Here is a 13,832-nt window from a genome sequence, read left to right as displayed (position 1 = left end):
CGGCATAGGTGACACATCTGAGATGCGGCCAGACGTTGGAGGCAGCTAAAGCCACATCAAAGCTTTCCTTGAAATTTTTTTTTGGGGGAAGTGCTGGGGGGAGTGGGGGGAAGAATCATTAAAACAATGCATTTAGAACAGAGAGATAGGACCTGATGTGAAGGTCAGGAAAGCTGCAACAACAGTCTATAATAATTAATAGAGTCGTCTACTATACAGTGGAGAAATTAAGAGAAAAACTGCTCCCCCACCCCCCCCGCCGCCGGAAAAAAAAAAGTGCTAAATAAATAAAAGGGAGGAAGGAAAGCGCATGCCATGAAAACGCAAAATCACTCAAGGCTGTAATTGAGAAAAAGAAAAGTAAGGGGAGCTTTATGTGTTCGGCATTTATGACTATTTTTAAATAAAATTAAACACTTTACTCAGCTTGTCAAATACAGCTTTCTTATTCCTAATTCTCACTACATGCAGGTTTTGGGAGTGGGGATTGCTCTTCCCTTCTTTGAATATTGTTTTCTGTCTTAACAAAGGACTTGATTTCAAATTGGTGATTCTCTAAAAAGATAATCAGATTTGTGATATCAAGAGTAAATGTGAATTTTAATCCAGAATAACAGAACAAAGATTTTTGGTTCATTTTCATATTGGATGAAATCCCTAAACTAAAAGAAAATATTTAGCTACTATAGATTAAAAAAAAAAAAATCAAAGCTCAATACTGAAAATGCACAGTCTAATTATATGATAATATAAAATGCAGGAAACAAAGTGTTTAAATGTAGAATGATTTTTGAGATTCCACGAAAGGGAGTCTAATCAGCTTATTCAGTATATGGCTATAATAGAGAGCAAAATTTCTAAGAGAACTTTTTATAAAAAAAAAAAAGTATATTCCTAAATAATAGAATAAAGGTATATTCCTAAATAACTCTCCGTCAGGACAGTTCAATTTTACCAGAGCAAATCTGCACACAAGAGGACTACCAGTTTACCAGCAGCTTTCCAGCAGGACCTCACTTTGTATTTTGGAACCTCTTCACTTAAGTCAAGCTAAAATCAAGTTCTTGTAACAGCTGTGCTATTTACATCGTCCCCTTAGTTGTGCATTGCCTTGGTCTCTGAAAATGAAAGGAAATGCACTACAGTAGCAACTGATGCTTTCAACTTGCCCCCACACTCCATCCCAAACTCATTCTCTCACCCTCTTCTCAGCCCTTTTCAAAGCAGGTAAGTGAAGCTGTGCAGAAGCTTCAGACACAGCTCCACTTGTGTGAGGAGCTGTGCAACATGGAGAGCTGGAGATGCAGGATTCAAACAGAGAGCTCGGCAGAGCCAACACCAGTTCAGCTCCCTATGCACTACCAGCCTGCCTCCAAGGATGCTCTGTTTCCAGAACTGAGCCCCAAAAGAGCATCATAAGGAACGGATGGGGCATACTTTATTTCCAAACACAATGAAACATCCTATTTTGAAGCAGAGGAGTGTTTGTCTTCTTAGGATAGATACAAGGAAGAAATCTGGGGTACATTCACTGTTTGATTACTCTGAGAATCCTGGCTGAGAAACAATCACTTTGGAGCAAACAATTTACCAACACAGTGTCATCACCGCAACCTATTCTATAAATGTCAATGCTGTACCCATATCAAAGACTATAAAAAGAATATTTCAGAGTATACTATTCTGTTAGTTGAGTGATCTAACTCTTCCAAGTACAATTCCATTTCAGGTTACAGTTTTGGAAACATGCATTCCAGACACATAACTGATAAAACTGTTGCTATAGGCACAACAAAGGAATTAAGCCATAAAACGATGATGAAACATATTTTAAAAGAAATGCAGATGTGATGTTTTCAGCTTATAGAATTAAGATTACTAAATCCATACAATTCAGCTTAAAACTAAATCTTCTGTCAACGATGCTGATGGTACTAAGGCACAAGGGTTTATTAATTATATTCACTGCTAAATTCAGGGCCAAGAGCTTCATGTAGTTTCTTCATACAGTGGTTTTCAAGTCTATTGTTGGTTGCATTAACATTTGAAAATTCAGATTCTTCACCTAAGCCTGAGTATATGCAAACACATACAAGCAGTCTGTCTTGCAGAAGAATAATGTTGACGTATCACTCACATCAAAACTGCGATTGATAATATTCATTTAGTATATACATCTGCTTCCACGCAGGGAAGATTAAAAAAAACACAAAAAGGTTGTAGGGTGAGGGTTTTGTGTATTTTCACCCTTCATTTTATATATCATTATTACTTCTACTGAGAAGACATCACTAATGCATCTTAAATCAGAAGAGTTGTTGAAAACCACTCTCTACAAACCTCTAAATTAGCATTCACATCACCTAGAGAATGGTGACATACCAATTAAAAAAAACTTCTGGGAAAATCTCAGTCAATGCAGCCAATCTAAACTTGAAAATAATTCACAGGACTCTGATTATTATAAGCAATTAGACAATTTTTAAATTGCAATATGGGCCATTATTTTATGCCCTAATATAAAAGTAACAAAATTCAATCCCACTAAGTAAAAAATATTACTACTCTATTTCTGAAAAGAGCAAAGCATATTTGATAAGTATGGTCTAATTTAAAAAAACATACAGAATCATTCAGCATCCCTCATTGATACAGGGATAAAATTTCAACATTGTTATAAATATTTGCTTGGCCACAAAAAAAAGTCTGAAGCTGCATTATGAAACATTATGAAACTCAGAAAAGTGAGAACTCACTTGGGCTCTATTTCCTACAAAAAGGAAAGTGTTTAACAATGAGGAGAGCTTTAGCTATTCTTAGGTATCTGTGTACACAGCCTAGTAGGGTATTTATAACATACGTGTGTTTCCTCAAAAGGATAATAGCTTCATGATATCTAATGGTGAACCTAAGAATTTTGGTTGAGAGAAAGGAGTTTTTTTAAAAACAGGTTTTAGTAAAATAAATCAGAATGTCAGGAAAAAATGTTTAATCACATTGACTTCCTTGAGAAACCAATATGAATAAAACAAAACTGAAGTCAGTCTACATTAAAACTATGCTTGGGTATAGTTTTAAGATATTCCTTTATTTTTCCTCCCTTTTTTGGTCTTTAAAATCTGAATTTTCTTCCAAAGCTGGCAAACAACAATGATCACTGTGATAAGCATTATTAGGATGTACTTGTTTTTTTTAAAGATAGCAGAGAACATTTCTAGCAATATAATCAATACTTTTGCTATGTGTAGATTTTCCTGGAAAAACAAACCCAAAGATTTTACTTCAGATTTAGAAACTCAATTTTATAGGGAAAAGCAGAATTTTTTTTTTTTAAAGCAAGCTAGGAAGTACTCACCTCTTCACGTAATTTTATCAACTGCAACATGAATGCACAAAAAAAAAAAGATAAAAAGGAGAGAAATGGCAGGAAAGAAAGATCAGTTGTGTGACAGGATACAGAATTAACATTGACAATTTATCTGTTTACATGTTTAGCATTTAAAAATCACAGACAAACACATTAAAAGAACCTAAACATAGACTACATGCAGAGTTTTTTGAACGAATAAAGATCACTTTCTCACACTGTCACATTAAACAAAGAGAATAGTGTGAAATTCTCTTTTAAAGTACATCTAAGACACCATCATGAAATAAAGGGGAATGACTTCATAGAAGTCTATATTATAAAGAAAGAAAACAAGTTTACTGTTCTTTTCTTCTAAGAATGTACCACTGAAGAGGTTTTGTATTTACAAGTTTTCAGGATGTTTCTCTATTTTGAATCTTGACAACTGCTTTCAGGTTTTACCTCCAAATGAAAATGATTAATAGTTCATGCTTTGGTCCCAATAAGTATTTTAAAACAACAAACTGTTATGCTAATGTCATACTTGTAACCACTCTAGTAATAGGATCACCCTTGGAAGTAACATTATTTTAAGAGGGAATAAAGCATGCCAGGATAGATAATATTTAGGACGCAGTATCAGAAAATATTTCACCATCCTTAGAAATACTGCGTATATCAGAGTTGATTTCTAGGTTTTTGTTTTGCTTAAGAGGCTACTGAAATCACACGGTGCTTTTATTTTTGAAGTTTCTTCACTTTTCAATTTTATTCATCTTGTAAACTGGGCCATTTCAAAGCAATGAGCTCTCTCACTTCATTTGTACTGCGGTCTCTTTTCACCGAAGTCAAATCCCAAACCACTCTTCACCTGTTAGTAAACTCTTCTATAATAACATTTTGATTCTCCTCTGTAGAATATTCATTTGTCTTAAATATAACAGATAAAACAAGTTGTTTAACTCTCTAGAAACTAGAAAATGGATATAACCATATATCTGGTTCACTCTTTGTGTGTGTGTGGAAGAGAGAGAGAGAGACAGAGAGACAGAGACAGAGATAGTACTGTATTCTAAACCACAAATATCATTGTATAGTTGAGGTGTCTGCCATAGTTTCCACAATGAATAGAAACTGAAACCTATGCTGTAAGAGACTATAAACCACATTCTAAGTCTGAAATTTGCATCCTCAGCAATTCAGGTCTACAACTGATAATTTTTAAGCATCCAAACATCTGTAACATCTGTTATAACACTTGACATATGCAGGCCAATAAATTAAACTATTGCTTTGGGAGAAACATGCCATGAATTGCTCACTATAAGTCTTTCTAAAAGTATCATGTTTATGATAACCCAGATTTCTCAATGCTTAATGCTGTTTTTGTCTCCAATTCAAGGAAGGCAATATGCATTCCAGCTTACTGTTATTTCATGTGTTATTTGAAAAGTATTTCAAGTACAAAAGAATGAGATTTCAAATCTGTTATGAAACTTATAAAAAGGGTACAGAGTCTATTACAGAATACCTCACAGTACATTTACTGAAAAAGAAACTTTTAATGTCATTCTTCCAAAAATATATATGAAGTTGTCATTACTTGTAATTAATACACTCATTATCTCAGCAACCACTGAGTGTATGAGTCAAGCATCTCATCATTTCATGTGAAAAGTTACAATTCTTCCCCAGAAGAAGTAAAATTCTAAACTAAGATACCTGGCCTATCGTATATCGGAATCTTTCTCTTTGCTATCCAAACATCATGGGAGAAAAAGGCAAACATTAATTCTCAGAAAGAGCTGATCTTGGAATTGATCGCACAGCTATTTCTTCTTTCCGGGGGCACCATTCTTCAGTTGACTATGATACTTAAAGGGCCAAAGCTTAAAACTACTCTTCAGCAATAGAGACCATTTGGGCCATACCACCCTGCCATAATCAATGAGTGTTTAAAAATGCTACCCATTTGTTTTTTCAATAGGTTCCAAACAAAAAACGTTCTATCTTGTTTGTGCTGCATGGCTGCACCCCAGCTTTACACAGGATTTGGAGCTAAGCTAGGTAATGGGGGGGTTTTTAATCTTTATCTTTTTTTTTTTTTAGTTCGAGAGTTTTCACTCAAGTAAACAAAAGATGGTCTATTTTTGAAAATTAACAATGCTTAGACTAGACTGAAAGTAGTGATTTCGTATTTTAACGAGTTACTAACTCCGTTATAGGCGACATGAAAGCGTGCCATGCCACCATGTTGAGTTATGATAATCAACATCTTTTTTGAAACAAAGGTTTTCCCCCAATGCAGAATTTGATACAAGAGGTAATCTGTTCCTTTGTGGGCTGAAAAAATCTGGTTTACGCTGGTTTGAACCAGTGGAATCTCTTGTGGTTAAGCCTTCTGCTGTGACTAAAATCAAAACTGCACGGCAGAGCATGTGAGGGTTCATGCGCGCGCGCCTCTGTATGCGAGGGCTGTCACGTGACTCCCAGAACTACCGAATTTTTTTTTTAAAGCTGATAACGCGACTGCCGTCTCTGTCCGCATACAGATAACGAATAAATGCTGAACTCTATTAAACGCCCTTTACACATTATCGTGGGTCGAACACACAATTTTCTGAACTTACGATGACAGTCTATTTATTCTGCTATAAACCCTCAGCACGTAACGAACAGATTTGTGCCTGGTAATGATCTGCTCTGTCAGGGCTATATGAAATGATACCGACCTTCTTTAGATCTCGGGGAATTAAATTGACCGACTTCACCCCCTGGTCTGTAGCTGAAGTTTGACACACTTTATGCACAGCAAGCCCAAATCAGAACTTAAGAGAACCTCGCATTAAAAAATTAAGCAATCATATCTGCTGAATATTGCTTTACCACAAAAATTTCCACACGTTTAGAAATATCCTACTCTTTATATCTTTTTTTGAACCTTCTATTTAGGATTTACTCAAATTTCATTTGTTCAGATTTATTCATTGATCAATGTAATTTTGCATATGGAAACTGAGACACTATTAGGTTTCAAAATGGGGAACATTTGCCCCATTATCATACTCCACTATGACGGGGGTTTAATTCTGTAAGATTCTTTTTTTTTTTTTTCCCTTTTTGAGAACCGTTTTCATGAAACTAAATTGAGTTAACAATTATTTAAGTTTTCACTCTAAATACAGCTTCACTACATTTCAAGAACTCTTTCTAAAAATTAAAATGTCACATGCAATGGAAAATTTGATATGTTAAAAGAATAGAATGATAATGCCTAAGACAATAGTCCTTGGAAAGACCCAACAATACACGAATGTGCAAAGTAGGTAATTTTGTCCCTTCTCTGTAAATCACGGATGAGCTATATTTGATTGCATGCAATGGATATAATAGAAATGAATTTATACAAAGCAGTTAATTTGGAATTAAATAAAAATGTGTACTGTATAAAGGACATTAAAATGCATTTGAAAATTCTCAATTTTTGAAATTTTAACAATTGTAATCATGGCAAACATGTTTACATATTTAAGAGTAAATTAATATACTTTATAGTTAATTGGCAGATCATAATTACGTATATTAACAGCCAGGTTTTAGATGCCTAAAAAATGCATTATAAATTGGCAGAATGAGAAATAAGAGCTATGGCATTCACATTTGTCTGAATCCATAAAGAAGTCACTACAGGGAGGATGTAGATATTGCATCAAAAATAACTAAATAGCTAGTACTTAGTTCACTTTATCTATTTGCAGCCTTTGCTATTAATTCTTTATCCTTTTCCTTTTCTGACCTATAATTTTTAAAAATTGATATATATCCCAATTTTAGTGAAACAAATCTTGCCATTTTTGTCTCATTCTGTTTACCTCTAAGTTTTCCTTCTATTGTTAAAAGTTTATCATACATATCACATGGCCAAAAAGTTCTGAAAATCAAGTTCTCAACAATTAACTTGAAAATAAACTTATCTGTGTGCAGAAAATGTATTTTTCTATAATTTACAGGTGATCCTACCCAGAAAAAGCTGTCTTCTCGGCCACTGAGCTACAAAAATTAAAATGAAGAGTCAAATCTTTTCTTCCTTTAAAGAAAATACTTCTGTTTTGATTCCATAGTCTGAATGAATACTGATGCAGAATAAAGAGTTATTCTCCAGTGACCATTCCTGGTTAAGGATATGTTATAGTTCTAGGGATTTTAATTCCTATATTATGATAAAGAGCCTCAAAAATGAAACATAAAGGCTTCATTATGATATGGAAATTTTGCTACATTTGGTAACAAAATATCCAAAAAGTTAAGTGTCATCTCTTTGAACTTTCGAATCTGATTCAAATTTTAGACTGAAAAGTTCACGTAAGTAATAATCTAACAGTTCCACAGTCTCATGACTATAATTCATCATATACTCTATTTATTGAAGTGATAGCTCCTTACAACTAAACTTCAGGCTCTCCAAGCACTTTCAGAATTTGTAAGTTTGATTTACACAAGTCCAGGGGAAATCTCTGAGTAATCACTTTAAAGTGACAGGAATATAATTTGAGAAATTCAGAAAATATGAACTCAATCTATTTTTGTGGAATATTTTTCTTTAGGCATTAAAAAAAATCATTCTTATATGTATATAAGGCAAATGTTCTAGGCACATAAAATGTCCATTAAGAGAAGGGAACATGCTTCAAAAAAAAAAAAAGGATCCCTGTCACAGTACTACAACATCCATTACAATAAAGGAGTCTGAGTTAGAAACACCCCCTTCCTTTCTATTTCCTCTATATTAGGCAGTAGTTTCAAATGACGGAAAGATCTGTAGCTTTTTAAAGAACTGACATGGGGACTATGCATTCCCTTTTTTTTTTTTTTTGCAAAAAAATATAGTATTTTTGCAGTAAAGATAGAAAATAAAACTATGATTGATTCACTCAAGAGGTATGAGCAATCTAAATCTCACTTAAAATAGGAAGAAAAAATGTTTTGCTCACATTATTTAATCTATTACATGTAAAACTCTTTTATCACATCACGCTTTTGTGTTTAATGTGCTCCTTTTTTTTTTCCCTTAGCTATTCTCACATTTCAATCAGGGAAGCTGAAATCCCAAGTCAAATTTTAATATGTTTACATGTCTGAACTCAAGCTGATAACATCCAAATAGTGGAGGAGGTAAGATCTTCCCCAAAACAAACACAATCAGCTCAGTGATTCCTCTCCTTTTTGGGGGGGTGGACAGATGGGGGCCTTAATCACATAAGCAACAACCCTGTTTACAATGTTAACATTTTAGTGGATAGTAATATAATTTCAGCATATATAAACTTATATTCTACTTGAAATGGTAAATACTATTATGAATTTTTATAATGAATATCAATATATTATGTTTTAGTATCTTATTAAAATTTTGGTGTACTCAATGAATGGTTTATGTTCATTTTTATTTAGAGAGTAGAGACTTTTACTAGACTTGCCAAGGTAACATTAATAAACACATTCAGGTCTTGTTTCTGAAGTTCCCTATCATTTACTTTCTTTAAAAGTGTCAAAGAAAAACTGGGACTGTTTGAGACATTTTTAAAATCATCTCTACTCTGAGGTTCTTGAAACATTTTTTTAAAGTCATATATATTATCTACATGAATTCACGAAATCTGCAGTATTAATTCAAAGAAAGAAGTGGGACATTAATTAGACTCATGACACTACTGTGTGATCCAGTGAGAACTGACAACCAAGTTGTAAGGCCTCTTTAAGAAGAAATTATATCTTAATTTTTTTGCCTGTGCAGATCTTAAACTGTGAAGACTTTTCCTTTTCTTATTACCACTGCTACCACTATCATCATCATCATCATCATCTTCATTATTTGACAGGGGCAGGACCTTTATGTGAGTATCCAAGTTCCACACTGGTGCTTACAATTTGCATTTTGGTGAATGTATTTTTAAGAAGCTACACAATAGGAGACTGAGCTGCCCTGTCGAATTTTGAAAGCTTACTTTCATTTGTTTTGCTGCAAGTGTTGATTTAATTATACTGCATTATTATCAAAGCTGCATTATGTACTTTTTTATTCCTTTTACATGTGTTTGAGGTGAGGACCTTGGCTTTGTCTGCAAACAGTGTGTTTCAAGTTATTCCTTAAGTACTAAATAATAAAGAAAAGAGAAGAAAAGATTTTTTAAAAAGATAGCAGACAGTGATCACAAGGTAAAGGGTTAAATGTAAGATCTCCAAGAAACATTTTGAAGTTGATTAAGACTCCAGCTTTGCATTAAACAGTATCGCTTCCACATGAGTTGCTGCTAATACTGTTACGGAGCAGCTTGAGAGCCCAGTGTGCCAGTGACCTCCTTCACCCTCCAGCCACCCACCGGGCCTTCCTGATTAGCATTCTACCTGGTTCTCTGAGGAATTCCCATCATCCCCTAGGAGCTCATTCCGTACTTCGTCACTGTAGGCAATCCGTGACCTTTTCTATAAAACAAAACAAAAAGGGAGAGAGCAAGATGAACGTTAGAATGTAAAGACTTCGAAGCATTATTGGTATCAACGCTGATCATCTCAAACCTCGAGAGCCCCCTAATGGAAACCTATTTGCTCAAATGTGCAAACCAAAGTTGTGCAAAGTTCTTGAACTTGAGGAGTTTAATGTAAATTAGAAGTTTTTTCAAATGCCAGTAATGGAAGAAAACTCTGCATTGTGTTAAGTACTCTATTATTATTCACAAACGGATCAGAATTGATATGTTATTCCATGCAGAGTCATTCAAATCAGACCACAAAGCTAAAGGAAATACAACTATATAGCTGTATATCTGCAACACTCACCAGATTGTAATTAAAACAAAAGTATATGGAGGTCTTTTAATATTGTGGCAGGAAATGGACTCTACAATATAGGTTTTTTAAAATCTCTAATTCTAGGATAATATAATATCTCCAACTATACACTGGAATGCCTGGAAAATAGCATATCCCTATTTCTTTCATTATTGTGATGTTACTAACCAGAATTTAAAAGCACGTGCCGTTTCCAAACAATAATTTAAATGTCTCCAAGTCCTCTATAAAAATGGCCTAAGGAAAAGCAGTGGGAGTGTGTGTATGTGTGCATCTGGTAAAACAAATTAAATTTCCCAACCCCAGTAAATAAAGGCAAGTAGGCTATGAGCCAGCTTTTCACAATTCCAATAAATAAAGACAAGCAGGCTATGGATCGATTTTTCACACACTGAAATTTTGTTTTACAAGAAATCTACCTTTACCTGTAAAGTCAGAGGGACATGTCTGCAAGCAACTCATGAATTATCTAAACATGCACACATTTGGAAAAGCTAAAAAGCTCTGAAAATTAGCTGTGAAGCTAGAGTGCCATCCTCAGATCCTACTTCAGCATCACTATTTCAGACCCAAATGCCGATTTACAGATTACTTTGCTGCCTTTTCTGCTTCTGAACTAACTAAGCAAAAACAGTCAATTAAAAAATGGCAGTTGGGAAACAGTAATCTTTTCCCACTTGGGGTCTACAGTTTAGCACTTAATATGTCTTACCTGCTCAACTGTGATATGAAAAATTATTGTAGTTTAAAAGGACTATCCATAATCCGTGAGCAGAAGTCAACAAGATTTTTAATTAGATTTTTAAACCAGTGAATGAGTAACACTGCTTCGCCACACAGAGATCATAATATCTTAAACATAAAATCCTACTATACTAGAATTTAAAAGGACTTTTGACAAGAAAAACTAATAGACTTTAAATCATTTTAAAGTTGCCTTTCTCAATTGGGGTTCTTTTTCTGAACCACAAAATACAGAAAATGATTTCAGTGACTATTTTCTCAATTCTCCCAAAGATGGGACATGAGAGAGAGTTTAGTTCATTACATAGAATAGAAACTTTAGGGCATTAAGGCTTAACTCTCTGGCAGAATCCAGTTGAAAAGGGCTGAATGGGGTATAAATAAAAATAAATAAACCTAGACATCCTTTTATTTTTTTAGAGAAAAAAAAATCAGTCTCGCGGAATTCTAAAGGTAGCTTTGGTTAAATTGAGACTAGAACTCTGTGGTCCTGACTTACAGCTCAGTACTCATTCTACCGCACAAAATTTCCTCCTCATTTTATTACCCTCTGAATACTCTCAGGAAAAAAAATATAAAAATTGCAAAATGTTACAAAGGAGATGGTGGTAGCCCCTCCTGCCCTAAGTCTCTACCCCAAGCTCCCCTTCCTTGCTACAAATGTGTATCTCATACTCTGGCAGTAGATAAATGAAAGCAACCATGTTGCAGAAAGGACAAAATAGAAAAGTTAGGTCATTAGACTGACGTCAGTAATGACATCTATATCAGATGTCTTAACTATTCAGGAGTGATCCAACTCATTCATTTTTGAATATGGCAGGCTTCTTACCACCACAAACAGTGGATATTAGGTTGGCTTCTCTTACCGTATTCACTGAAGCTACTATTAGTTAGCTATTTCTACTGACTTCATATCGTACTGAAAAATGCTAAATTACAAGGACAGTACCCTTCATGGCCTTACCACAATATTTCAATCAAGCCAAACCTTTCTTTTGCCCATTTGGAGCTCCTCGCTACGGTAGTTTCAAACTAGCTTCAAACTAGTTTCAAACTAGTATTTTACGGCATTAAAGGAAATGAGAACCTTTAAACAGGCTGTGGTATCAGAGCTGCCTTTTTAATTATTCATTTCATCACTATGGGGGACTAAAACATTCCACAGTATGCAAGAATATCATATAGAGATGGTTTTTGTTTTTCCCTTTTATACCAAAATACCAACAAATTGGCATAGATTGTTTAATTATATTATATTCTTATTTTGATTTGATGTATTTCAAAAGAAGAAGAAAATTATAAACATGTATCCCTAAATATCTAATCTTGTTTTGGTTAGAATCCATTGCTTTTAAAAACCAGCAATTAAGGGTGTACATGCTCAGCAACAGAGAACTAAAGATTTATCCACAGCTGAAGGGTGGTCCCTATAAATGTCATTCTTTACCATTGGGATGGTTAAAACTGCTCATTGGGATGGCTTTCTGGATGTAATTAAGCAAATGATATGCTGAGTTTATAAAATGTTCTCTGATAGGACTGACTTCCCTTAAAATGTTCTTCTGACTGACTGAAAAGATAACTCATTTCAAATATCAGAAATAGTTCCTCATGAAAATGACACAGCTAATGCTGAAAACTGAACTCTTTACACTCAAGTACCACTTTATAAAATTTTTTTTAAATTAACACTTTGCTTTACTAAGAATTATATTTAAATGCATGACATTGGTATTTTCTCCTAAATTTTTATGGTTTGAAATTTTAAATAAGCCGATTTTAATCAACTGTAATTTAGCCTGCAGAATCATCACTAAACTAATTGAATACCAAAAAAAGGCCAATTCCTTTGAATGACAACCTGCTTATTTCATGGAATTTTCCTCCAAAATATCAATAAAATATTTTACATTTTGTGGAATTTTTTTAAAATGTCACTCTACATTGCTAAGTACTATGTCATACTTTAATTTGGCAGACTCAAAGCTAATGAAACTGAAACACCTACTGTATCTTTATAAACCAACTAAAATATTTTTTGCTTTATTATCAACTGTATAAAATCTGTACTTTAGTCAAATGCAAGCATGAGAATTTGAGCTGGAAATGTCACACAGTCAGCTACAGTTTGAAGGAACCCAATTCATAATGCATTTTATAAATAGTTAATGACTTCTATACATAAGCTAACCAGGCAAATCAAGAAATTGTCAACATTTTTAGTCTTAGTTGTCAGTTACCACTGTCTACTGGTGCTTTATATGTGGCTTCTGGAGAAGACAGAAGCTCTCTGCAGTTTGTAATCTATTGCAATTTCAGGTCTGTACCATAAGGATGGAAAAGCTTCAACTGACAATATCTGCCACACACACACACACACACACACAGAGTTAAATACAAGGACATTTCTCACTTTTAGTTGTGTGTTTTTGTAAAGTTTATTCCTTCTAACTTATATGCTTAGGTGGACTAGACACAGTTGGACAGAGAAATCTACAGACAATATATGAACCATAGAAAAAATGACAAATTAACAACTGATTGTTATCACTAAGACATGATGCACAAAATTTCAATGGTTATTTTAAACTGACAACAAAAGTGAGTCTTTGGTTATGAAAGCAAGAATTTCAGACTCCCAGCAGTTTTTACTTGATGAACAGAACGTCTGCATACTGATTGGCTGATTCTCTTAAAGCCAAGTTCAAACAGATACACTTGCTCAGTTCTCTCTGGAAATTTGGCTTGAAACAATCTATCTACTTGACCTTAACATTTCCCAACTGAACTGAATGTGTTCCTGGACAGGCACTGCTAAACTAGAAACAAAATGAATTAACTTAGTTTAAACTAATTAAGAACTGTGATCTGGGTACCATCTCCTGTA

General features: G+C 34.1%; 1 protein-coding gene across 22 annotated transcripts in view; it reads right to left on the bottom strand.

Moving 5' to 3' along the window:
- VTI1A (vesicle transport through interaction with t-SNAREs 1A) overlaps positions 1 to 13,832 on the bottom strand; it is a 376,929-nt gene that overhangs the window by 294,677 nt on the left and 68,420 nt on the right. For 19 of the 22 annotated variants that reach the window (XR_007471299.1, XR_007471300.1, XR_007471302.1 and 16 more), the window contains 2 exons: positions 9,755 to 9,832; positions 3,356 to 3,376 (listed from right to left, as the gene is read on the bottom strand). Coding sequence is in view for 18 of the 22 variants with exons in the window: in XM_033421028.2 (XP_033276919.1) it covers positions 3,356 to 3,376; positions 9,755 to 9,832 (99 nt within the window). In the remaining 4 variants the exon portion in view is untranslated. The remainder of the gene's footprint in view (positions 1 to 3,355; positions 3,377 to 9,754; positions 9,833 to 13,832) is intronic. The other 3 variants (XM_033421029.2, XM_012531621.3, XM_004265837.4) reach the window with 1 other exon arrangement.

The sequence above is a fragment of the Orcinus orca genome, chromosome 14 (assembly GCF_937001465.1).
Source record: "Orcinus orca chromosome 14, mOrcOrc1.1, whole genome shotgun sequence".
Classification (NCBI taxonomy): domain Eukaryota; kingdom Metazoa; phylum Chordata; class Mammalia; order Artiodactyla; family Delphinidae; genus Orcinus; species Orcinus orca.
The sequence above is the reverse complement of the archived record's forward strand: the minus strand, read 5'-3'. Positions and strand labels throughout refer to the sequence as shown.